The sequence below is a fragment of the Scatophagus argus genome, chromosome 21, assembly GCF_020382885.2.
Source record: "Scatophagus argus isolate fScaArg1 chromosome 21, fScaArg1.pri, whole genome shotgun sequence".
Lineage (NCBI taxonomy): Eukaryota > Metazoa > Chordata > Actinopteri > Scatophagidae > Scatophagus > Scatophagus argus.
In genome coordinates this window covers 4,751,089-4,776,645 of record NC_058513.1, presented here as the reverse complement: position 1 = coordinate 4,776,645, position 25,557 = coordinate 4,751,089, and the positions used below count along the sequence as shown (strand labels likewise).

The window sequence follows — 25,557 nt, the reverse complement described above, 5'->3', positions numbered from 1 at the left end:
TGTTTGTTTTGGTTCTGCTGCATGATGGCCGTAACAAGAGGGCATTACATGTGAGAAACATCTATGACTGACGAGGAATAAATCTGATATATTCTACATTTGTAAAGACTGCAATGATCGTTTCCCTTTTCACTCCTTTTGGTTAGAATGTAGATATCATCAATAGCAGATTTGTATCTGGACATGCCCTTGACCAAACTCGGCACAATGGAGGAGTCGTTCACAATCTGGTGCACTGTTTTGTTTTTTTTGTTGTGTTTTTTTTGTTTGTTTGTTTCATTTCTTTCCCCCTTTTCTGTTTTTTTTTTTTTTTAGGTCGGATCCACTAGAGGTCGCTAGAGCACTGTTAAAAAAACAAAACAAAAACAAAAACAAAAAAAGCCCGTTTTGACAGGTTGTTATTACAAAAGATGAAGCCAACAGATGAAACCAAATTGTTATGTCATTTGGGCGCTTGAGCTTTGCGATTGTGGGTCTGTTAATAATAAATTGTTTAAGAATATAGCTCTGGGTTTCATGCCTTTGTGAAAAGAGATTCTCATCCGTTTGCTTCTACGTGCACTGTAAGGTGGATTTGAATTTCCATCCCTTCACTACACATTGTAACATTCTTGTCGGATACAATGAAGCTGATATATGTCTTAGCCAATGAACGTCTTTATACAGGCGGATGTGGTTTGCAGGAAAGTATTACCAATCACGACGCAGCTCCCACTTCATAGAGGCGGAACTTGTGCGGGAAAAGGAAAGTTGGTACACGCCAATCATTTCCAGCGCTAGTGCCTCATTGGTCCGTCGTTATGAATGAGGTGGGTCTTGACGACACTCACCGTGTAAGCTACTGTTGAAATTCCAGTGCTAAGCAACTTTAGCCAGCTTGCTAACATGTAATTTGGCGAATGTGAAGAACTACACATACCGCGCTATTCCGGATTTAAATGCATGCATAATGTTTCATGTCCAATAGAGGGATACTGGAAAATCCGTCTTAATGCTTGCTACTGCGCGTGTCTCAGTTACTGCAACCAGGACATGTCCAGTTAGCCAGAGCGCAGCATTCTGTGGATAACGAACCTGGCAAGCTAACCAGTCAGCCCGTTCGGACTGGGTCTGTCTTGAGGGATCTGAACAGGTTTCATCGCGCCAGAGGACAGTAAAACCGGATGCTGTGACTGCCATGAGTCCCGCGGGCTGTCCTCATGTCAACAGTTTTAAAGTGGACAACTGGAAGCAGAACCTGAGGGTTATTTATCAGTGTTTCGTGTGGAGTGGTTCAGCCGAGACCAGAAAACGCAAGGTAACAATTGAAAGAGGGGAACGAGCGCCTAGAAGTGACCCTAACGTACGACAGCCCGTGTGTGTTTGTGTTTGTGTTTGTGTTTGTGTTTGTGTATGTGTGAGCTGCGGTCGCGTGCGTGGACAGTTCCCCGCCCTTCTTAAACAACACAAACATCCGACACACAGACGCTCCGAATGCCAAACCACTGTTTGCTCTCAGTAAAATACTACCCACGCTCAGAGACTCGCTTCCCCTCGGTGTCGGGCTCTGACTAGCCTAAACGGCAGTACTGCAGAACAGCCCAAACTGAAGCAAACTACCAGCATATCACCCGGTCAGCGTCGCACAGTCGGACGTTAGATAAAGCTAGAGAGCGCATAACAGATTACAAAGCTGTTTGCACTGGCAATGCGCCTGCAGTGGCTTCTCTTCCTTGTACCAGCAGACCGCAGGCCAGCGTTACGCGATGGTATTTCCTCGCTTAAGGGGCATTAATTGATTGAAAATAAACTAAGCAATTAATGCCCCCCCTCCTCACACACACACACACAACCAATTATCACGAGAGCCCCAATTGGTAATGACAGAGGTGGATCATTGCTGCCTTTGTACTGCATGACATTATCATCAAGGTATAACGAGGAAAGCAAAATGAGCATCTCCTTCGTGTGTGTGAGAAGAAGACCCCTCTTGTTGAGTCATGTTTATTGTAAAGATTCACATAATGTGGGTATGATAATAGCACAGTAATAGCAGGTAGCAGTGCTTGCATCTGCATGCGTGCATCTGTGCGAGTGCGTGTGCTTGACTGCATACATGCCTTTCTGCACTTAAATGTGCTCTGGGACAACCGTGCGTCCCCTGTCATCTGCTTGGCATCAGAGGGAGCTGGTAGTCTAGGAGGCATGTTTACTGAAGTAAATGGTGTAAATATTTGTAGGGGATCTTCCTGCCATAATTGCTCGCCTCTCTGCCCCTGCCCCCACCCTACCATGAAGACCATACAAGGCTGGCAGGAGGTGTCACATCCCTGCTGCGTATTACTTCCCTGTGGCACTACAGTTTTATTGATCGTGGTTCAGTTACATATCAGACAACTGTTCCATCATTCAGTCTCCACTCCATTGCTGACCATGCCAGCCTCAGATGGTCACGATCAACATGCGGTCTGAATCAGACGGTCCACTGATCTTCTGACGCAGATTGAATTTTGAGCAATTTGTTTCGCCTTGGGAAATCAAAGGCTTCACACTTTGGTTGGCTGCAGTGACAATCAGAGAAGTGTTTAATCACACCTGAATAACTGCTAGTTTGGATTTTACCAAATAGTCCACTACTGAAGAAAACTTTTTTCCCAAGATACTGCACTGGAGACCATGACGTGTGTTTGTATGTATGATGTGCTCCAAGCCACCCAAGACCTGCCAAATTGTGTGAGTCAATCCTATTCGAACTCTGATTTTAGTACCAGTCTGCAGCACTTTTCTGCAAAGTCTTGCTAGGGATGTCTATTGTTAGCCTGCACTACTGCTGCGGCCTCCACTCCCTTTGGCAGCACGAAATGCACTCATCGTGAAAGAGGAACGATGCCTTATAAACTCAAAGCAAAACTTAAAATACTGACTAAAATGCTGTCCCTGTTCTTTTTTCGTCTTTTTAAAGTGACTTCCTTCTCATTTCCCCTCCAGTTTTGTTTACTCATTTTTTTTGTGGAATATACAGTATTTCATAATGCCTCTGTTTGGAAGGAATCACAGTGTGATAGCATCCTCACTCACACTTCTAACCAGGATCTTTCCAGCCCATTACTCTCTCTCTCTTGTGCTTCTCTTGTCTCGTCAGCTCAGAAAAATATGTCATGGACGGAGCTCGGGGTTTTTCTCTACGTGGTGGGAAGATGAGACCTTAATGAGCGTGTGGTTGGTTGGTTGGTTGGTTAGTACATGGCCTGTAACTACTGTAACTACTCCATGTGTGTACTCAGACAGTATGACAGTGGAGGATGTAAGGACATGTTGACAGATGGCAGACACAACTTCCTACATGAAGACGATATTCTCAGGGAGCCAAAAAATAATACATGCGTACTGTAACACTGACAGTTGGAAGAATAAGTAGGGAGAGATTGTTGCATATTGATGCCTTTTCATAATTCATGTGCTGTCTAAGCACTTATGCATGGAGGTGTGTGTGTGACTGGAATAAAACCCAGTGTTTTTGGTTTGCTTATTTTTCCCATTTTTCAAAAACTGAGAGTGAGCCTCATCAAAGGGTTTTTAAGGTGACTATTTGGCAAACACACCCCAGTTCCAGTTTCGCGGTTTCTTTACCATTGTCTGTTTAATTTATATTTGTTATGTTTGTATTTTGGTTTTGCTGTCACATGCGACGAGCTGTTGGAAGATGTCACCTCGGGCTCGGGGAAATGATAATGTGACAGGCATTTTTCACCGTTGGTTGACATTTTCTAGACAGAAGACTGTGATGTGATGCACCAGATGCTGCTTTACATCAACTTTCCACCTTCAAATCAGAGTATGTGATTTGAAAGTGGAAAAGAAAAAAAATTCTAATAGCATTTTTTAAAAATTTTGTCTCCATTTCTCGTATTTGCCCTCACACTGTTTTTTCTTTATCTTCTCAGGCATTATCTTTTATCTTTTCAGGCATTGCTCATTTCCTCTCACCTCCCCAAATTCATGCTGGCTCATTGACATGCCAGCCTCTCATCTGCATGCGTTTGAACTGTTGCTATCTGCCCTCCATCTTCAGTCATGCACCCCATCCTCGTTCTCCCTCTCCTTCATCTGCCCAACGTGACTATCAAAAAGAAATATGTAGGAATGTATGAAATATTAGCAATCATATATGGTGTGTGTTTGCATGTGCATATGAAATGTAAGAGAGCACAAGGTTTTTTGGCCTAAGGTTGATTCACTCAATGACAAATAGTCACATACTGCACAGCCACACACACACACACACACAGAAATGTCCTTGTTAGATTGCTTTCGCCTATTGTGATTCTGCTCAAGGCTCCAGAGGTCGAAGAAAAGCTTTGTAGGATTTTTTATTGAAATAAAAATGGAAATTAAAGATGATGTAACACATGTCAGGTGTGGCCCTAACAAAAGCTTACCTTTCATTACAGAGTGCTTCAAGAGAGAGACGTTTGACATTTTGAAATGTCAAAAAAACAAAATGCGTGTCCAGAGCAGCTGCTGTCACAGCCGTGTACTGTAGATCTCCCTGCTGTGGTTGCGTGACCAGCGCCGCGTGGTGCTTTAGAAAATCTGAAAGTGCAGTTTCTTAATGATTATGTTTTATGTATGGCCAATGCTAGGTGACAATGAAAGAAAGAACAAACTAAAGAACAAAAAATCTTTACAGCTGCATGAATTGATTTCGTTGGTCCACTTGTGGGAAGTGGAAGCGATGAATATTTTGGCAGTCATTAAAATAAATTTACACGTCTCTTTAGCTGCTAAATTTTCATTGGCTAGTTGCTAACTGCATCTGTCTGTCATACGGTGGGGTCATCAGAGCTTTGTGAGAACCCTGTGACTTTGAAATGCACATGACAAGTGCGTTTTCCATGTTCTGATGCTATGTCCTCGTGTCAGTTGTTATTTACGGCAAAAATTTACCATTTTTACTTCATTTATTTACTTCTTTTTGTCTGTTTAATGAATGTCATTGTTTTTCTATATGTATTCGTAATTTGTTCCTCTGATACTTCTTGTAAATCAGATTTGTTTCTTGAGTCAAGTAGTCGGCAGACTGATATCGCCATAGGTCAGAGTTGGTGGGGGGTGGGAGGGCTAATTTGAGGCCTAATTTGTAAATTTCTCACATTTTCCTAACCCCAGACCTTTGTACCGCACCGCTGCATTTTACCATCCAGTCATATCTGTAGAATAGGATTTATGACACCTGTGTGACGAAACTCTGCCCACATATTTCAGTTTTACTTGGAGATGTGTCACATTGCATGAGACAGAGATGCCTTAATGCGTGTTTCACTTTGACTTTAAAGCTGCGGGGTTAAGCAAAACGCTGAGTTAAAAGATGCTAAAATGCTCCATAGAGCAGAGGGGACCTGCAGTGGGATAATTCTGCGTGCACATAGTCATTTGATCATTGTGAAGGATTCTGATGAGCTTTAAGCCTGGCTGAGTTTTCCATCTTGTTTCTGAATTTTATTTTCGAAGCAGATGTAAACATATCCTGTGTCTCCTCTTCGTGCCTCCCCCTCTTCCTCCTCTCTTCCAGGCCAAGTCATGTATCTGCCACATGTGCGGCGCCCACCTCAACAGACTCCACTCCTGCCTCTACTGCGTCTTCTTCGCCTGCTTTGCCAAAAAACACATCCACGAGCATGCCAAGAGCAAGAGGCATAACCTAGGTATGGCATACACAGATACACACACATACACTCACACAGGCACTCACAAAGGTATCCGCAGGTGCGCTTAGAGCAGGTTTGTTTCGAGGCTTCTGTCAAGCACAAGGTGCCATGCCAGGCATCCAAACCTTCAATTAGCCCCTTTTGCTTAAATGAGTTGGTCCCCGCCTCCTGAACAGACACGCTCACATAATATACATGCACGCACACAAACACACACCCACATGCAAACGGCGTCAGTAATGCAGCTTGTCTCAAAACAAAGGCTGCTAAAAGGGCTAATTACACAGCTGAGTGGCTAATGAAGACGTAGCCCGGTGCGTCTGCGTGAAGCGCTGACTGTTCATAAACACCAGAGCGTGGGCTCGTTGATGTGTCCGTATTTAATGTCTGTGTATGTGGAGACTTGTATGTATGTGTGTAATTAAGAGCAGCACAGAGCTATTCGGTAATCTCTTGCAACATAATTGCAACAAAGGTTGGCCACATGGGGGACTTGAACGTCACTTGTGGATTGGGCCCCATGTAGCCCATTAAAAGGAGTATATATGCATTAGTGAACTTATTAATGAATAGGGACTGAGGTCAGTCTTGGTGACTGATTCAAATTAAGTACCTAAGAATCCACTTTGTTAGGTGCACATCCCTGTGTTTACAGTTTACTGTGTAGGTTTATGAGTTATTTGCCTCTGCCTCATTGTGACAGGATTATTATTCCAATTCAGCGAAGGTAACACAAATCGTCGCACATCAGTGATTTTCAGCGGATTTGTTCAAGTATGCTCCCTTAAAAAAATTACTGACATTGCTTCTATTTTCAGAAACGCAACAACCTCGCTGTGTTTCTCAGCACAGCTCACACGGAGGTCGCTTTGTTGGCGAGCGCTCGCTGTGACGAATGGGAAACTTGCATTTCACTCCACTGAATTAAATATTGCCATCAAACAGACACAGTCTGGATGGCTCCAGATTTGAACAAAGACGTGGGTGTTAGCTGAACACCAAGAACAGTTGGCTGTTCCCCCCCCTCTGTGCAGCTCCCACAGGGACACACAGCCTGTAGTAATCAAAACACTGCACACAAATCACCAAATTATTGCAGAGAAAATTGCTGTGTGTTACCTGATCCCACCCTTACTTGAACAGGTCCCGCTGAGTGTGTGCACTCTGCATTCACCTGTAAACTGCTGTCTATTGTGCTTGGCAGATACTGAAATGCAGATTGGTGACAAGTGAAATGATAACACAAGTGTCCCCTTAAGGTATTTGTCTGTCACCAGCCTCCAGAAGAGCTCTGATGCTCCTTGACGTAGATTCCCAAACTCCCTGGAACTCTACTGCAGGGAACATATTCCCTCAGCTGGTGTTTTTGATGATGATGACAACAGAGAGAACAGTTTAAAATGTTGCTCCACCGTCTCCCCAAAGGTGTTCAGCTGGGTCGAGAAGGCCATAGCACATAATTTGTGTCACTTAATACTTAGGAAATGGGGAGGGAGTAGAGTTTCGTGAAACAACATTACATGATGATTCTACCTAAAGTCAGTGCTGAATTATCACCCAGCTCTGTTTTATGAGTCAGTTTTTTAAATGCATCGAGTTTGGCCCGCTGTAGTGCTCTCAGACACTGGTGTTTGTTGGTGTTCAGCTATTGAAGCTTCTCCACCCAAGTATGTTGCAGAGGCGTAGGAAGAGTGGAGGAGAGGGCAGATGTTGTAGTCCAGCTAGACCCCTACATCAACTGGTATGACATGGCTTCTGCAGGTCGTTAAAAGAGCTTAGAAAGAGTTTTACGCCTTTAAATGGCTTAAATATGATTTTGCTAGTTTGTAAAAATTGCTTAACATTTTATAAAGGTGCCTTAACTTTTGTTTTGCTTTTAAATATAATCGTGGGAAAGATTTGTATTGATCACAGGAAAAAAAAACTACTAGATGAATCAAACATCTATTGCTATTTATTTATGTGAAGAAGAATGCTGGTCACACCATGTGCAAGGAGCACTCAGATTAGGGTAAAAATAAACAGAAAGAGACCAAAAAACTTCCCTATACACCCACTGTAAAAAATGCTGTGTGCAGCACACATTGTGGTCAAACAAAATATATCTGTATAAAAACATTTGTTTATATTAGTCGGTCAGGAATTAGTCGGGCTGAACCTTTAAGTGCCCCTCTCGGATGAGCTGAATGAGTGACATCAGACCCGATGACATCATAGAACAGGACCACCGCGTAGTTAAGTTTGCTGCAGGAAGAAGCAGGACCCCGACACTCAAATCCAAAGGGTTAAAAGTGTGCATTCATGTGGCTGCCATGTGCGCCGCTATAATGCAGCACGCTAAGACATTTAGCACCGGGCAGGCTCAAAACGCACAGCGCAGTTGACAGCTGTGGTAAAAAAAAATAAATAAACAGGTGTTGCATTTGTGATTGAAGCTGCACGCAAATGCAACATTTTCTTGTTTGTGACAAGACTGAACGGGGAGAAAAAAACCCAGAAGTTCAGAGGCAACATTGAAAAGATACTGAAAACAGCATATTATCTCCAACACAAGGCGTCGTCCCGTTAGCTGAAATCCTGCCCTGCACCCGCTGGCTTTCTCTTTTATACTTCACATAATAGAATTAGACGGTTTGAGCTGTAAGTGAAGCACGTTCGGAGGAGAACGCTGCCGCAGCGGAGACTCTCGGGCTGTCCGTGACAAAGGCTGGGTTTGGCAGATGTTGGGAATCTGTCGGTTTGTTTTTATGAAGTCTCCTTTGCTCGCCGTTATCGCTCAGCTCAGGAAGACCCCCCTCTGGTGTGTGTGTGTGTGTGTGTGTGTAACTGTGAGTTTAATTAGGTTAGCCGCTGAATCAAATGCTGCGAAAAATAAAGTGAGAAACGGTCTAATACTGAGGGAGAGAAAAGGGACAGATCTCAGCAGACTGGTAAGGAGGTAATTAAGTCGTCTTTAACAAACCCTCTAGAATTAGCCTCCATTAAAACCCCGGGCCCCTCCTCCCCCTCCTCCCTCTCCTCCTCCTTCCTGCTTCTCCTCCTCCTCCTTTGCCGTTCCATCGCTTTCATCCGACCGTTTTATGCATTTTCACTTGCAGCTATTTAGTCGGTGCTGTTCACAGCCTTGTATCGGCCTCATCTCTGTCTCCTCCTCTATTTTGCCCTCCTCTTGTTCCCATGGTTACCTGATGACCCTTTCGATATTCAGAATTGTCAGAGCATTTCATCTAATTGCACTTGGACCATCAGCCTCGTCTCCTTGCCTTTTTATTTTTTCCTCCCCTCCTGTCAGTTCAGTGAAGTTCTGTACTTCCTTTCTTCCCTTCTGCCATCCTGTCCCCCACTTGGATTCTTGTTTTTTTTTTTTTTTTTCTCTCCATACCTGCAGAGGATGACAGCCCGGGAGAAGCCATCAGGCAGGTCGTCATGGCAACAGCAAACAGGTAGCTGCAGGGTACAGCAGGTGAAGAGAGACCTTTTTTGAACATTTAAGTGAACGTGCGACGGGTGGAAGATTGCACAGTTAGATAGGCGCATCCCTCCCTCCTCACCTTTTGGCTTTTGATTGCTCCCTGCGTCTCTCGGGGCGTCTCTGCGACGTTCCTGGATGGTGTTAACAGATAGCTGATATGTCAGCAGATAATCCCGACTGCCCGGCATCGCAGCACCGTGACAACGTGGCCTGAATAGGAAAAGACTGAGAGACGAAGCAGTTAGCGGTTCACACAGCCTGTGGCGACACGCAGACCATTTTCACCCTTTGACAAAGTGTTCTGCATTTGAATTAAAAAGCCCTCTCGTGTATTTTTCTTCTCAGCTATTGACCTGCTGTATGGAGGAATTTACTGTTTTATGTGCCAAGACTACATTTACGACAAAGACATGGAACAGATAGCCAAAGAGGAACAGAGGAAAGCGTGGAAGATGCAAGGTATGAAACCATTAAACAGACAGAGCCACACCACGCGCAGTGACATCACACCCCGCCAAAGCTCTATGATGTCTCCTATGAGTGTTGATTCGACTGTTGATCCGAACAGCTCTTGGTCCAGTGGTTAAAGTGAAATTGCACTCAAGACATTGAATTTTAGTGTTGACACTTGAAATACAATAAGACATGAATTTCCCTTGGGATCAACAAAGTATCTATCTATCTATTTATCTATCTACATTAGAGATTATTATCTAGATCATCTTAATATCGTGTGTTTGTGTGTGTGTGTGTTTTTCAGGCATAGGGGAGAAGTACTCAACATGGGAGCCCACCAAGAGAGAGCTGGAGCTGCTCCGCCACAACCCCAAGAGGAGGAGAATCACCTCCAACTGTACTATTGGTTAGTCTCTCTTTTTTTTTTTTTTCTTTTTTTTTTAGATCTCATACACACATGCGCACACACACACACACACACACACACACACACACACACACATCAGTGTTAGAGTGGCAAACTGTGTAGCTGCACAGTCTGGGCCGATTGTTGAGTTTCAGAGAAGGAAGGAGACCAACTGGAGTTCTCAGAGGGGAGAGCAGAATAATAGCTGCTGTTAGATAAGACAAAGATGTCATTAAGTATTAATTGGCAGAGGAAGTAAATATTAATTGTAGCCCTTCTTCAAACTGAGGTAATAATTAGCGTTGATATCCTGTATGATGACACAGCCTAAACATGTCTGTGATCACTGGTCAGTCATGCACTTGCAATGGGGCAGGCTTGCTGTCTTCAGACCGAAGCAGCTGAATATATTGGAAGCAACGGGGAATATCAGAGTGAAGCAGTTGGGGTTTGGCAGCCTGCGGGACTGAGGAGAACTGCCATACGTTTAACACCTTGTAGCAGCCCGCAGGAGTCTGCTCGAGCATCATTAACATCCCTGGCACTGTCTAAGGTGAGGGGAATTATAGGCCTGGCTGCTTATCTGTGAGAACACTGCCTCCCTCCTTCCTCCCGTCTCCCTCCTCTTCATTCGTCCTTGTTCCTCTTCCTTCCTTCTTTCCACCTTCTCTCCTGCTTTTCCCTCCCTCCTTCCCCCATCTGTGTGTGTGTGTGTGTCTGTGATTTGGTTTGCTGTAATCTGACAAGGGTTTCCCTGCGTGCAGTCCAACGTTGCCTCAGGCACATCACATTGTTACTGTGTAATGTGTGTGTGTGTGTGTGTGTGTGTGTGTGTGGACAGCATAGCAGCTTCAATGCCCCACTGTAGCAGCCAAGAAAAATGGTCTGGCTCTCTTCAATTTTTTCTCTCTGTTCTCCTCCCTTTTTGTTCATCCTCCTTTCCTTCCTCCACTTATTCTTTCTCTTTGTCCCTTCTTTTTTTCACGCTTCTTATTTCTTTCATTTTCTTTCCTTCTCTTAACCATCAGGGCTGCGAGGTCTGATAAACCTGGGCAACACATGCTTCATGAATTGCATCGTCCAGGCGCTGACGCACACCCCGCTGCTGCGCGACTTCTTCCTGTCCGACCGACACAAATGCGAGATGCAGAGCAACTCCTGTCTGGTGTGTGAGATGTCGCAGCTCTTCCAGGAGGTAACCATCTCGTTCTTTTGTTGGCTTTGTTCAAATAAACAGAAGAATAAGAAGTGAGTAAGTGGAAGCACATACACCTGACACATACACATTCTCCAGTTCTACTCAGGCCATCGGTCGCCGCACATCCCCTTCCGTCTTCTCCATCTGGTGTGGACTCACGCCCGTCACTTGGCCGGCTACGAGCAGCAGGATGCCCACGAGTTCCTCATCGCGGCGCTGGACGTCCTGCACAGACACTGCAAAGGTTGGACACAGACGGTAAAACTAGAGAAGACCAGATGTGAAGGAGGCGAGGAGAAAAGCAGGAAGAATGACAGAGAGAGAGAGGAGGCTTTTATCTGAGTGCAGGAGTGACAGGAGGAGAGCTGAGTGGAATGAGTGGATGAAAAGACTGACACAGAGACGGAGAGACAGCACTGATCTCTGTCTTGGATCTCAGCGTCTCTCTCTCTCTCTCTCTCTGCACATCATAGACAGAGAGGGTGGCTGTGGAGTTACACAGCATTGCTTTTAGTGACTGTGTGTGTGTGTGTGTTTCCACACAGACGACAACGGGAAGAAAGCCAACAACCCCAACCACTGTAACTGCATCATCGACCAAATCTTCACAGGGGGGCTGCAGTCTGACGTCACCTGTCAAGTCTGCCAGTAAGTGTGATATTGTGTGAGGTTGTTCCGGCAGAAAAAAACAAACACCATACGGAAAGCCTTTTAGGCCTCACTGGCGACTGTATGAAGCCTAGTAGAACAAAGCGTTCACCTTATACACTGCAGATTTATTGTATTGCTAGTACGCCTGTCTTGACATGACATGATAGAGTTCACATGTCTCTCAGTGTCCTGGATCAGTCTCTTCCCCCGATAGGACCCTCCTGCCTCCATCATTCACGCACAGACACACACACACATTGCACACACACTGAACCGTACACTGCAGCAACAGGAAAAACCTTTCATGGCCTACAGTCTGAAATGCTGATCTCTAGTTCCACCTGGTGGTCAAATAAGGTGACGGAACTTCATAGCCCAAGATGTTTTTTTTTTTCTTTTCTTTTCTTTTTTAAAAGACATTTAAGAATCTCCAGTAGCTAATGTGCTGCTGTGGGTGTGGACCTGTACTTCTAACAGGAATATATGATTCACTTCACATCATAACTTTTAGAAGCAGTTGGTTGAAGTGGCAGAAGAAGCACAGAGATCCTTTTCAAGCTTGAGCAAAAGTGCTGCATTGAAAATTCATTGATGCTAAACAAGTAACTACTCTATATGATCGTGGTAGGCTTTGCAAAAAATCATCATCTTCTAAAACAGTTATTTGTTAGTGATCAAGCTATCAAAGTCTTTTTTTTCTCAAAATAGTGAAAACTGAACAGTCAGAGTTCCGATAAAAATCAACTTGTATCATGAATTTTTCTCGAAGAAAGAAAACCGAGTGACGGAATGGACTGCGCTTGAATGAACAAACTCTAATACAAAATCATGAAAACGTATTTGTATTAAAACAGGCTGAGGTTATCTTAGTGGCACATTATTTCACTTGTTGGAAGGAAAAAAGGCATACATATAGACATAAAATATAACATGGTGCCAACTCATTCTTTGTTTTGGCCAAAGACATGGACAGTGTATATTCTATATATATATACTGTATATAGTTACTCCTTGCAGAAATGCTTGACGGTAGCTTAGGGATTACTTGAGAAAGAATCTCTGCCCAAATGTTTTCGGGTCACAGATGCCATCAGCCAGTATAATTTGTTTTACATCCGTAACTGCCTGGACTGAGCTTCTCGTCATGTGGGTACCAGACAGGAAGATGTATGCGTTAGATATCTGCAGCGCCTCCATCTTCTTATACAGACTCACCATCTTGTGTGTCTCTCTGTCTTCCTATTAGCGGTGTCTCGACGACCATAGACCCGTTCTGGGACATCAGTCTGGACCTGCCGGGCTCCTCCACCCCGTTCTGGCCCCTCAGCCCAGGAGGAGACGGGTCAGCGCTTAACGGAGAAAGTCACACCACTGGAGCCACGACACTCACCGACTGTCTGCGCAGGTAACTGACGTTACAACTACAATCCTGACATGGTGTTTTTTTATTATGAATTCCCCTCTTTGGTGTATCAAATCTTCTTTCTCTCTGCTGCAAAGTGCCAAAACTGTAACAACACACACACACACACACACGCACATACACGTTCACATTCACCTGAAAACTAATTCCTGTTCTTCCCAAATCCACTGGAGCAGAGACTTAAAGGATAAAAGCACACACACACCCGCCGGGGCTAAACCTCATCCTGTCCTGTCTAGGTTCACCAGGCCAGAGCACCTTGGCAGCAGCGCTAAGATCAAGTGCAGCGGTTGCCATAGTTACCAGGAGTCCACCAAGCAGCTGACCATGAAGAAGCTGCCCATCGTAGCCTGCTTTCACCTCAAGGTAAGAGTGTGTCTGCGTATGACAATGCTAATTTTCGGCCAGAGCGATGTTCAGACATGTTCCTTCTTTGTTTGCGTTCAGAGGTTCGAACATTCAGCCAAACTGCGGCGGAAGATCACAACTTACGTCTCCTTCCCGTTGGAGCTGGACATGACCCCCTTCATGGCTTCCAGGTGAGCACAATCCAAAGGAAGATTGGGAGCAGTCAACTGGAGACAGAAAATAAAACATTTCACAAAACGATTTGAGGAAGGCCTGTGAAGGCCAGGTAGAACTAACACAGTGCTACTATCTGTATCTGTTTAGCTGCTCAGAAAATACACACGTTTTCTGATTGATATGGGAATGAAAAGAAGGATTGGAAACACAAATGAGAAAGTCACACAGCAGTAGATGCTTCCTTTGTTTGGTTTGATTGGATTTGGTGTTGTTGTGACTAAGTTTGACTTGCTGTGTGTTTCAGTAAAGAAAGCAGGATGAATGGGCAGTACCAACAGACTGTGGACCCCTTCAACAATGACAACAAGTAAGGCAAACCTCTGTGTGTAGTAAACCAGTATCTGAACCAGCCCAGGTCCCAAATGTTTCAGCAGGAACCAGTTTATCATCGCTCTGTTACCTGACTTCAGGGTTCCTTCAAATGCATATAGATAAATGTATTGTGCTGCTCTCTGACTAAGCCTTGGCCTCTTCTCTCTCTCTCTCCCCCCTTCCTCTTTCAGGTATAGTCTGTTTGCAGTGGTGAACCACCAGGGAACGCTGGAGAGCGGCCATTACACCACCTTCATCCGCCAACACAAGGACCAGTGGTTCAAATGTGACGATGCAATCATCACCAAGGCCAGCATCAAGGATGTGCTGGACAGTGAAGGGTGAGCTCAGCACCTCGTAGCGAAACTGTATGTGTTTAGATATTTTAGATGTTACTAAATCCAGTTTGCCTTTGTTTTTTTGTGTGTGTGTGTCTCCCTTTGATGTCCCCAGGTACCTTCTCTTTTACCACAAACAGTTCCTGGAGTACGAGTAGTTCCCTCCATCAGCACAGTCTGCAGGAGGAGACAAGGGATGATGCAAGGATTACACTAGTCACATGGGAAAGGGCGAGAGGGCGATGGGAAAGGCGTTGAAACAGAAACACGAGCCTACCTGAATCAGTCCGAAATCCCAACTCTCACTCTTAACACGGAACCACCCTTAGCACATACTAATCTAGCTCCTATGTACGACTTTCAAGACAAAAAAGTGTCTGCTGTGCCGGACCGTGCAAAAAGTGCAAAAGAAAAAAACAAAACAAACAAACAAACAAAAAAAAAACAAAACAAAATGCAGGAAATTTGGAAGTGAACTTTGTATGGACACTGAAACAATATTGCATACATAAAAAGTTTTTTTTTTCACTTGAATTCAGGAAATGAAGAGGAAAGCAGCTGGGATTCTTCTGTAAGAGAGAAATGACTGCAGAATCAGTCTGCACGCCTGGACTTTTTTTTTTTCCTCTCTCTCTTTTTCAGACCCACACAGAAGGGCATGAGGGTTTTTTTTTGTTTTTTTTGTTTTTTTAAACCTTAGTTTACTTGATCACAAATGCTGTTCTCCACCAACGTCCTGTTTCATGTTCGTACCGCTGCATTCAGTGTCGCCTGAAAGCGTTTGTAAGCCGCATGGGGATTTGAGGCTCTAAAAAAAAAAAAGAATTTCATTTTCATTGTCAAAACTGGCAACTTTGTGGACACACACACTTGTGTGACACACCCAACACTCCTCCAAATGACCAAATATTTCAAGGATGGAGGTTGTCTTATGCATTTTTCTCCACAATCCCGAAGGTGGGTGGGGGGTGGAATCACCTGACATATGGTATTATATGAACATTGTACAGAGGGAGAGACAGTTAATTCCATTCATTACACATAAGTTTGTCGCTGTCAGATACTTTTAGGAAACCCAGTACGCAAAGGTTCTGTTATTTTCTGCCTTTACAAGCTGCTTCCAACAGTCACACAGGGGGTTGGGGGGGGTAAATTACACAGTGAATACTATATTTTTATACATACCGTAATTAAATTGTTTGTTTACACTTTTGCATTCTCCGTAAGCTCTCACATTGCCTGTCCGTGTTACATTGTGCCGTCAATCACGTTTTTTGTGCACAAAATTTAAAAAAAAAAGAAAAAGCAGAACAGCGCTGATAACTGATGCTATGGCGGCTCAGTTTATTTTGTTTTCCTACTTTCCTACTGTACTTTGGGCACTTGTTGTCTTTTCTTTCTTTCTTTTTTTTTTGTTTAAAAAGTTTAAGTGGGGGCATATTTTCTCCATGTTTGTGATGTTTCAGGTAAACGCCCCCCCCACCCCCAAAAAAGAAATGAAACAAAAGACAAGAACGTAAATTTCAGTTCAGTGTGTATAGTGGGTCATCAGAAGCTCGATTCCGCAGTGTTAACCGCATGTTGCTCTAATTCGGTGTGTTTGTGTGTGCGCGTGTGTGCGTGCGTGCACGTGTATCTTATGTGCTCGAGGGAGGGAGGGAGGGAGCGGCGGGAAAACTTATTGTAGGTGTGTTTGTGTAAAACGTGTTGTTGCGTGTAAAGAGGGGGGGAAAAAAGAGTGTGTATGTGTTTCTGTGTGTATGCACGTGCGTCGTGCGCGTGCATATGTATCGTATGTTTGTGTACTGAATCAGTACTTGCATTCAGCATGCCGTCTGAGCTGGGTATCACAGTTTGATAGGATTTTTTTTTTTCCACATGTTGATGATGTATGTAAAAGTATATATGTACAGTTTGTATGTAAGAGACAAATGGTGAAACCTCAAAGTTGATTTGTCCAGCTGGATCCGGGACACGGGGTCGTAAATCAGAAGAAACCTGTCTCGAACCGGTCAGTCATTCCTCGCGCACACACATGTTAACTGCTGCAAGAACTGGACACAGTGATTGACACTCAAATAAAGAAAAGTCTATATCTGTAAAGACTTTTGTTATTTATTGTCCATGATAATGGAATATGAGATTTCTCTCTTTGTCTTATTGTTTTGTGAAAGTACATTCATTACAAATATTTCATTTAATGTTGCTGATTGAAGAATAGTAGTACTCAGGGGTCGGTGCATACTTTTTCCCCCTTGGAGAGAAACTGAAACTCAATGCAAGAAGCAAACAGCAAGCACCTATTATGTTATTAAGATACAAACTGATACTCGGGATCTTCCAGTTCCTTTTGACTGACAAACAGCGTCAGTCTGGCTGCCATTCTCAGATTATGAAAAACATATTTAAAAGAGCAAGTTTTTACCCTGCAGAAAATAAAACAGCATAAACATTATTAGACATTATTTACATGCATTACATATATTGCAGCAAGCTTTGGCTCACAGGCCTGCAGTCACTGAAGTCTGGGCTCCTTTGCATTACCTTCAGCCTACAGCATTCTAATCTCAATTCTCTTTAAACAAGATAATTTAATGAGACTGTTTTGTCAGTCAATATTTCAATTTGGACTATCATCAATCAAATATTAGACAAAGATAACACAAGTAAACACCAAATGCAGTTTCTAAATGAAGGTCGCCCCCCTTAAAACATAAATTAACTGTGGTGTATCACATCTTTGGAAAGCTCAGTTCAATTTCTCTAGCCACACCCTGCCCTGATTACTGCCACACCTGTCCTCAATCAACAAACACTTAAATAGGACCTGCCTGACAAAGTGGAGTAGACCAAAAAATCCTCAAAAGCCAGACATTATGCTGCTCCAAGGAAATTCATGAACAAATGAGAAACAAAGTAACTGAGATCTAAAAATGTTGGAAAATGTTATAAAGCCATTTATAAAGCTTTGGGACTCCAGCAAACCACAGTGAGAGCCATTATCCACAAATGGCAAAAACATGGAACAGTGGTAAACCTTCCCAAGAGTGGCCAGCCAACCAAAATTACCACAAGAGTGCAGGGACCACTCATCCAAGAGGTCACAAAAGACCCCAGAACAACATCCAAAGAACTGCAGGCGTCACTTGCCTCAGTTAAGTGCAGTGTTCATGACTCCACCATAAGAAAGAGATCGGACAACAATGGCCTGCATGGCAGAGCTCCAAGACGAAAACCACTGCTGAGCAAACGGAACACGAAGACTCGTCTCCGTTTTGCCAGAAAACATTTTGATGATCCCCAAAACTTTTGGGAAAATATTCTGTGGACTGACAAGACAAAAGTTGAACTTTTTGGAAGGCGTGTGTCCCACTACATGTGGCATAAAAGTAACACAACATTTCAGAAGAGGAACATTATACCAACAGTAAAATATGGTGGTGTGATGGTCCAGGGCTGTTTTGCTGCCTGAGGACCTGGAGGACTTGCTGTGTTAAATGGAACCATGAAAACATCCTGAAGGAGAATGTCCGGCCATCTGTTCAAGTTCGGAAGTGCACTTGGGTTCTGCAGCAGGACAATGATCCAAAAAACACTAGCAAGACCACCTCTGAACGGCTTAAGAAAAACAAAATGAAGCCTTTGGAGTGGCCTAGTCAAAGTCCCGACCTGAATCCCATTGAGATGCTGTGGCATAACCTTTAAAAGGTGGTTCATGCTCAAACCCTCCAATGTGGCTGAATTACAATAATTCTGCAAGGATGAGTGGGCCAAAATTCCTCCACAGCACTGTGAAAGACTCATTGCCAGTTATCACGAACACTTGATTGCAGTTGTTGCTGCTAAGGGTGGTCCAACCAGGTATTATGTCTAGGATGCAATCTCTTTTTCACATGGGCCATGTAGGTTTGGATTTGTTTTTTCCCCTTTAATAATAAACACCTTCATTTAGAAACTGCTTTTTGTGTTTACTTGTGTTATCTTTGTCTAACATTTAAATTTTGTTTGATCTGAAACATTTAAGTGTTTTTCTAAACAAGCTTTTTGCTATCCTGTGGCAAAACCCTCACCGTCAACATGCCTTCATCGGGTCGGGAGTGAAACAGGAGTAAAACATGGCAGAGTTTTTCATGTTTTAGATGAGTCAACCACACAACAGCATCTGAAATATTTCTAATGGAATGATTTGCTTCACTTGTTTATTAATACAGATTCTGACCGATTCTGAACAGCAGTCTTGCTGTTGAGTGGCTGATAGGGGTGGTAGACAAGCTTGACTTAAAGGTTGCTTCAAAACCTTGGTTGTTATTGAAAATCCAATACACTGTGACCGACTGAATCCTCTAATGTGAGCTGGGGACAGATCTGGCCCGTCCCCTGAGACCTGCACCCTTCCCGTACCGGGTGTGCATTCCCCTGAGTCCACAGAGCCTCTCCCTTTTGCACATGGGCTCTGGGGACGACAGCCTGCGGGTAGAATGAGAAAGACGGTCTTAGTGGCCTGTCATTGCCCTGGCCTATTGCTTTCAGATCGGGGAAACAGTGGACACACACGCAGGTCTCAGTTGGGCTGGAGTCTTCCGATGGCTCACAATCAGTTGGATGGCTTGAATTAGTTGCAAAATCTGTCAAAAGGCACAGACACACATCAGAGCAAAACACAGGACAGGGATGCTAGTATATTTTTCCATTGCAATAGAGAAAATACAAGGTAATAACCGGAGTTCTCAGTTGCTGAACATTGAAAAAAGAACCTGCAAAGTTCTGTCTGAAGTGCTGTGTACAGTGCATAATATTACCATTTGACTCACAGATTATTCCAGCAAAACCACTCATTGATTGCACTGTCACACTAACCTTTGGAGCTCTGCCCCAACTGGTAAACTGACTGGCCAACCTCCTGGCCATGCTGGACCACACATTCCTTGCAGCTGCAGTTAGCCTCCTTTGCTTGTAGCTTGGAGTTCTTGGCCCTGGCTCCCCTCAGAAAGACAACCAAGGCTAGACACAAGCTAGAAAACAGCAGCACCATGCAAAGAGACAGCAGGGGATATAGCAGAAGAGTGGCGTCTTCCAGGCCTGTGGCCGCTCTGGAATATGACACGTGTGAGGTAACCAAGAGCCTTTTAGTGGTCACGGGTGGTTGCAAAACTGGGGAAAGATGGGGAAAAATGTTATAGGAATGAAGTCAGCAGTTGCTTTGACTGTCTACTTCCAGATGACAAAGAATTTTCCACTGGACCAAGCAGCTGAAAAATTGGACAGTAATACTGCTATCAAAAAGAATCTCTGAACTAAATTATACACTTTGCTGCAAACATTTTTTTTCATCCATTTTGTTTGTTTTAGGGGGGTCATTTGTTCTTTTATTGGGAAGCCAATAGTAAAGAAATGACAGGAAATGAGGGGCGAAAGAGATCGGTGACATGCAAGAAGAGCATCTGTCTCTGCGCATAAGTAAACGTCCTCTACTTACACAAACGAAGTACCATTCAAACCCAGTGTGACCTAACTATAGCTTATGTATTCAAGTAAGCAACATTTCTACCTCCAAGACACAGAGAATTGACAGGAAGAATCAAAACTGAGGGCAGCGTGGTCAGTACTCACTCTGGCAGTCCTGGGAGCATTCTGCCGGATGTCTGCCACAAACCTCAGTGCATCTAATACATTTCTTCAGCAGACCATCGAAGTAGTGGCCAGGCCGTGCCTTACAATTTGTGGACTCTGTCACAGGGGGACACGTAGTGTGAAAGCAGTGAATCGGGTGAAGGTGAAGACATAATAAAGTGAATTCTTTTCTACATTACAGTCACTGTTTCATCAATGGAAATGCATTTTTACACTTGACTGTTGAAGATTAATTACACACACGGGTCCAAACTACACACACAAGCTTATTGCTAGTAAAGGGTTCAGTGCCTTGCTCAAGGGCATGTACCAGGTGAACACTACACTCAGGTTCCTGCTGGACCTGAACTGGCCACCCTCAGATTCCCAGTCCCCATGAACTAAGCGCCTGTCTCTCTAAATTTTTAAGGACAATTCTGGTGTTACCACTTATAATCAGGTGTGTTTTTTTTTTTTAAATCACCTATAGGCATTGGGAAATGATCCCTCAAAAACAGGCTTCATTCTCATTTATTTAAGGCATCTTTGCCTGCTAAGGCAATAATTATTTCAGGATAGATCTGAAATTGAGTTTTATTTCTGAAATTATGTGAAAAACAATGCAAAAAATGGAACTGAAATGCATTTGTCCCCCACAATGTTGGGAGATGGGAATAATTTGTTAAGGAAAATGTCATCCTTTCAACTACTGCGCTTGCCTTTAGCACAATCAGGACAATTAGAGACATTGTTCAGTACATAATTTACCAGTTGTTTTTTTTGTTTTTTTTCAGTCCACATCGCATAATCAAGTAAGATGGACGCACAAACATGCAGAACAAAATTGTCTGCAGTGTATATGGATTAAGATCAACAGTACATTCAATATTAAGAATTCACAAAGTCCCATAAATGAATGTGACAAAATGTTGATGGATATGTGCCCTGTACCTCTGACCTACTGTAGTCTATGTATGTGTGTGGGTATACCCACCACAGAAACTGGCGCATCTGGGGATGACATGCAGTCGGTGACATTCCATGTGACACTGGAAACACTTTTTGATTAAGGTATCCCAGTACTGACCAACACCGCAGTTAGAAGCCATCAGCAAATGATAAACCTTAGACTGACACACACATCAATGACAACACAGAGATACACAGAAAGATAAGTTTAGAGGAAGCAGCAGAGTCCATTTTATGCACATGTAGCTCACATGTATGTATAGACTGCTGATAGAACAACCTACGCCAGTGAGGAAAACAGACGTGATGATACGGTTTACCCGAGTGTAAGTTCACTATGGAAACAAACATCGTGAATGCATAAAGATTACATTTATCTAATGAATTATTATTTCACACTTCACACTCAACATTGCACTTCCTTGAGCACGTGAGTGGACAGACAAGACAGAGATTTCCTTTTTATTAGTAAAAGCTCTGTTTTTATTTTGCAAAAGCACCCAGTAGTGTCCAAAATGACTCCCTCCTTCACTGTTTCCTGGCCTATATCACAGGCACTGAATGATCAGCTCTACAGTGGAAAAAACTGAGATTCCAGAGATTTATGAATCATCTATTTGCATCATAGCTGAAGTGTTACACGGCTGTAATTAGGGTATCTATTAAAGGTCACACACTGTATTGTCAGATTGTCAGTAGAAATTCTTGTACATGCCATGGATACTACTCATTTCTTCCAAGGGAGGAATTACAGTACTGAATATAGTAAAGAAAGGGAGTGACACAGCCCTTTCTAAGCTTTTTTTTTTGCTGTAGCCAAATACATCTAGCTGCTTCCAAAGCTTGCTGGTATTTAATTAGCAAAGCTTGCATGGAGGCTGGGAGCACAAAGGCTGAAAACTGAGGTCACAGCTCCATACAAACACAGATGTGCTTCATTTCATTACAAAAGCTCCAACAAGTAAAAATGTCATTGATGGCAACCTATGTTTTCGGCTCTTTTCATACTATACTCATGGAAATCCCAAACATAACCCTGGGAGTTTTTAGGTTCGTTATACTAAGAAGCTAGAGATGTCATTCCATCCATGAATAATTTTTTATTAACAAAATGTGAAATACTAATAAAATCAAGACCACACAATAAAAGCATTCACCTCAGAGGAACAAGGCAAACCAAGAGAAGCTGAGGCTTACCAGCTTCTGAGAAGTGGGCTGCTGAGAAAGGAAAGATATCTCGAAGAGAAGCAACCCCTACGCACACTTCCACGCAGTCTTACAATGCTGACGGGACAAACCAGGGGTGTCCAGACGGAGACGGCACACAGGAGGGAGACAACACCACCCAAGAACACCAGCAGAACACTGCTGGCCCTCAGCTTCTGAAAAGATAAAAGGTCATAGGTGTAATTTATGGAGTTCATCCAAACCAATAAGCGAACACTGAAACAGCACCCCCAGTGCTGGAACACTAAATACTGGTTATTACAGAATAAGGGAGCCTCCTGCCAGTGCTATAACAAAACAACGGGAAAGAAAACGAACTAAAGGAACATTCTCCAAAGAAATACAATCCAAGCACCGTCAAGGTCAAAGATCAATTCAATCAGTCAACATAAAATAATATTATGTGCGGGAAATAAGCGGTCACATTTATAGAACATAAACAGATGCATGAAATAAATCACACAAAATCAAATAATTCGTGTAAATTAAACGTCATTTGGACTGTGATGAAACCAGCAGAAGCCGGAGTAGCCGGTGCAGCCCCCCGACAATACACCAACCCCGGTCTGCAGTCCGTAAAATTTCAAGTGAAAAACCAAACAGGGACAGCTGCAAAAACGGACCTGACGCCGTAGCAGGTTACGTACCGAGCGCGGGGGGCGAGAGAACCAACGGCGCATGTGATGCTCCTACCGGCGCCAGTCTAACCACAGTGCAGGGACAATAAACAAATAAACAAACACAGGAGCAGCTTGAGAAACTTCGATGACTGCGGAAGTTTGGTGAACCGGGAAGCGGCGCGTGTATTCAGCAGGAGGGTACACGAGGACCCTGAAAACGGGTACCCGCCCACGCCCACGTCTAATAACCACCAATTAATAAGGAGACGGGAAACAAGTTGTAAGGGGGCGAAGAGGGGATCGGCTGATACAAAGTTGCAAAGTATAATCAACAAATTATGTTGCAGAGAAATAAATAAAGCTTTTTCCGGGGTTGGGCTGGACCCCTCCTGTGAAGGGGAACCTTAATGCTTCAGCATACCAATACATTTTGGACAATGCCATTCGTCCAACAGAGGGGCCTTTCCCGACAACCGCCCGGGGAAGCCCCCCCCCACCATCCACTACAGCACAACTACACCCCAGCACACAGAGCATGGTCCACAAAGACATGGCCTCAGGCGTCCGATGAGAAACCCAACTGGCCTTCACAGAGACACAACCTCAACCACATCATCACCCCACTAATGAACAAGGACCCCCATGTCCCACACCGGTGCCTGAGCCCACAACCACCCCACTGCATGAATGAGCAAATCCCAATCAGAAAGACTTCAAAAAAAACACTTGGAATGCAATGTCACCAAAGTCCCTGTTGGTGTGCTGGCCAAGTGTCTCAATACTTTTGCCTATATAGTGGATGTTAACAGTTCACTGTACAATGCTTTTCTTATTTTGAACAATATTGTAGGAATGTTTGAATCTGTGTCAGTTTTTTTTATACCATATGATTTATGATATCTCATCACAAGAGCTTCATCTATCTGATCATAAGAAACACGTGTTCATATATAATATTATATTATATAATATAATGCCCCAGGTCACCAAACCTTGTAAGTTGTTTTTAACAGATTTGACTGGTGATTCTGGTGTCCCAGTGATGTACCCTTTCATTTAGATAGAGACCTGGTCTTTTTAGTGTGAAGTAACTGTCAAGATGACTGCGAGTTGGCAAGACTATGAATTATAAGGACTGCTATACTGAGCTATTCAATGCTATGCTAGTATGTTATATTGTATTATGTTACACTGTATGCTACATTATAATATAGTACACTATACTATACTACATTAAGCTTAAGGGATTATTGCATGCTAATAGTTTAGGATGCTGTAGTATAGCACACTGCACCACAGCATGATGTGTGAGGATGTAAGGATCAAGCAAACCTTTTTTTTTTTTTCACCTACAGCAAACTTTGCAAAACATGTTCAAAGTCCAGTAAATCAAAGATAAAGTGCTATCAGGTCATGCCAGCAGTGCTGTTGCTGCAGCACATACATGTCCATCCTTTGAGAAGTGGTATGTTGTTCTCAAACACAGTCCTCTTCGCTCCATTGAGCACTGAGTCAGCTGACTGGAAAAGACACGCTGGTCTAAACCTCCTCCGCCCTCTGCTGCTTTCACACTCAGAACTTGAGTATATTTGTCACACACTGATAATCCACACTAACTGTCTTCCTCAAATGCCCTTGAAGATTTCATGAGTTAGTACAGTGTGAAATTATTATCAACGTGTACTATATGTTTGATAACATCCGGAACAAAAGTCTGTATTTCCACACAAAACAAACCAAGATAGACTTCCCTGTCTTCTCTTCATGCACTTAGCAAATTTTCTATTTCCTTATTGAGTTTTGCTGTCGCTCATTTATACTGCTTCTTGTATGTGTGTAACGGGAGACAGAACTGCATTGAAAATGATGTTTAGAGGGATCACTCACCTGGCGAGATGAAGACGCGGTGGCGGGAGAAGGGAGAATTCTTGGTTTGAAGATGGGAGTGAGACTGTGAGAGTTCAGGATAGAAGCTTATTTGGTTATTAACTATGGGACTTCCCCCTGTGTGTGAGGTGGACCCCCCCTCCCCACCTAAAAACAGACCAAAGTTAGACCAATACCCAATGACTTTATTTTTTACACTGAATCACAGTATTTGTACAGTAATTGTGAACTTCTTATGACGATAAATTGAAAATAAACCTGTCAATTTAAAAACAGTTGTACTAAATAACTGCGAAATATCTATGCAAAAATCAGAGCGGTGGTAAAATCCGACAGTGTAAAAATACCGACAGTAAAATATATAATACTTCGGGATTTTCTGGATTGTAATCAGTGACGTATTATTCACACACATCATTTTAATGTTGCACTTAAACGTTTAAACGTGGGGCCAATTTCAGCCGCTTTATTAACCCACTGGTTAGATTAACCAACAAAATATAATAATTCATGAGGTGATTCATGTTTTGTTTTAACAATCTGACTCTGTTAAGGAACCGGTAACACTATTAAATAAATTTAGTGGAGTTAAAAGCACAATATTTGCCTACAAAATGTAATGGGAATGTGGAGAGAGAAGTAAAATTGTCAGCTTAATATTTGCTTATTTAAGCCATCCCTGTGTGTCTTTTTCTCCCACATAAATAGAATAATGA

At 43.2% G+C, this 25,557-nt stretch overlaps 2 protein-coding genes across 7 annotated transcripts; one reads left to right on the top strand and one right to left on the bottom strand.

Moving 5' to 3' along the window:
• Nucleotides 1-138: 138 nt before the first annotated feature.
• Nucleotides 139-15,816, top strand: usp22 (ubiquitin specific peptidase 22). Its single transcript, XM_046376454.1, has 13 exons — nt 139-1,297; nt 5,552-5,684; nt 9,505-9,618; nt 9,920-10,021; nt 11,050-11,216; nt 11,316-11,463; nt 11,765-11,867; nt 13,117-13,275; nt 13,533-13,659; nt 13,741-13,832; nt 14,123-14,185; nt 14,382-14,531; nt 14,644-15,816. The coding sequence occupies exons 1-13, from the start codon at nt 1,178-1,180 to the stop codon at nt 14,684-14,686; spliced, it is 1,521 nt and encodes a 506-aa protein (XP_046232410.1). The 5' UTR covers nt 139-1,177; the 3' UTR covers nt 14,687-15,816.
• Nucleotides 15,817-16,623: 807 nt separating this feature from the next.
• On the bottom strand, nt 16,624-24,965 carry LOC124052334 (tumor necrosis factor receptor superfamily member 13B). Of its 6 annotated transcripts, XM_046376457.1 has the most exons (7): nt 22,982-23,036; nt 22,388-22,489; nt 21,133-21,268; nt 20,139-20,255; nt 19,386-19,679; nt 19,083-19,153; nt 16,624-18,995 (listed from the first exon to the last, which is right to left on the bottom strand). In XM_046376457.1, exons 1-7 carry the CDS (start codon nt 23,012-23,014, stop codon nt 18,834-18,836), a joined length of 915 nt encoding a protein of 304 aa, XP_046232413.1. In that variant the 5' UTR covers nt 23,015-23,036; the 3' UTR covers nt 16,624-18,833. The 6 variants fall into 6 exon arrangements, with proteins under 6 accessions (XP_046232413.1, XP_046232416.1, XP_046232418.1 ...); XM_046376460.1 differs by lacking the exon at nt 22,982-23,036 and adding an exon at nt 24,842-24,965 and having other exon boundaries at nt 16,624-19,153; nt 22,305-22,489; XM_046376462.1 differs by lacking the exon at nt 22,982-23,036 and adding an exon at nt 24,842-24,965 and having other exon boundaries at nt 16,624-19,153.
• Between the last annotated feature and the right edge of the window lie 592 nt (nt 24,966-25,557).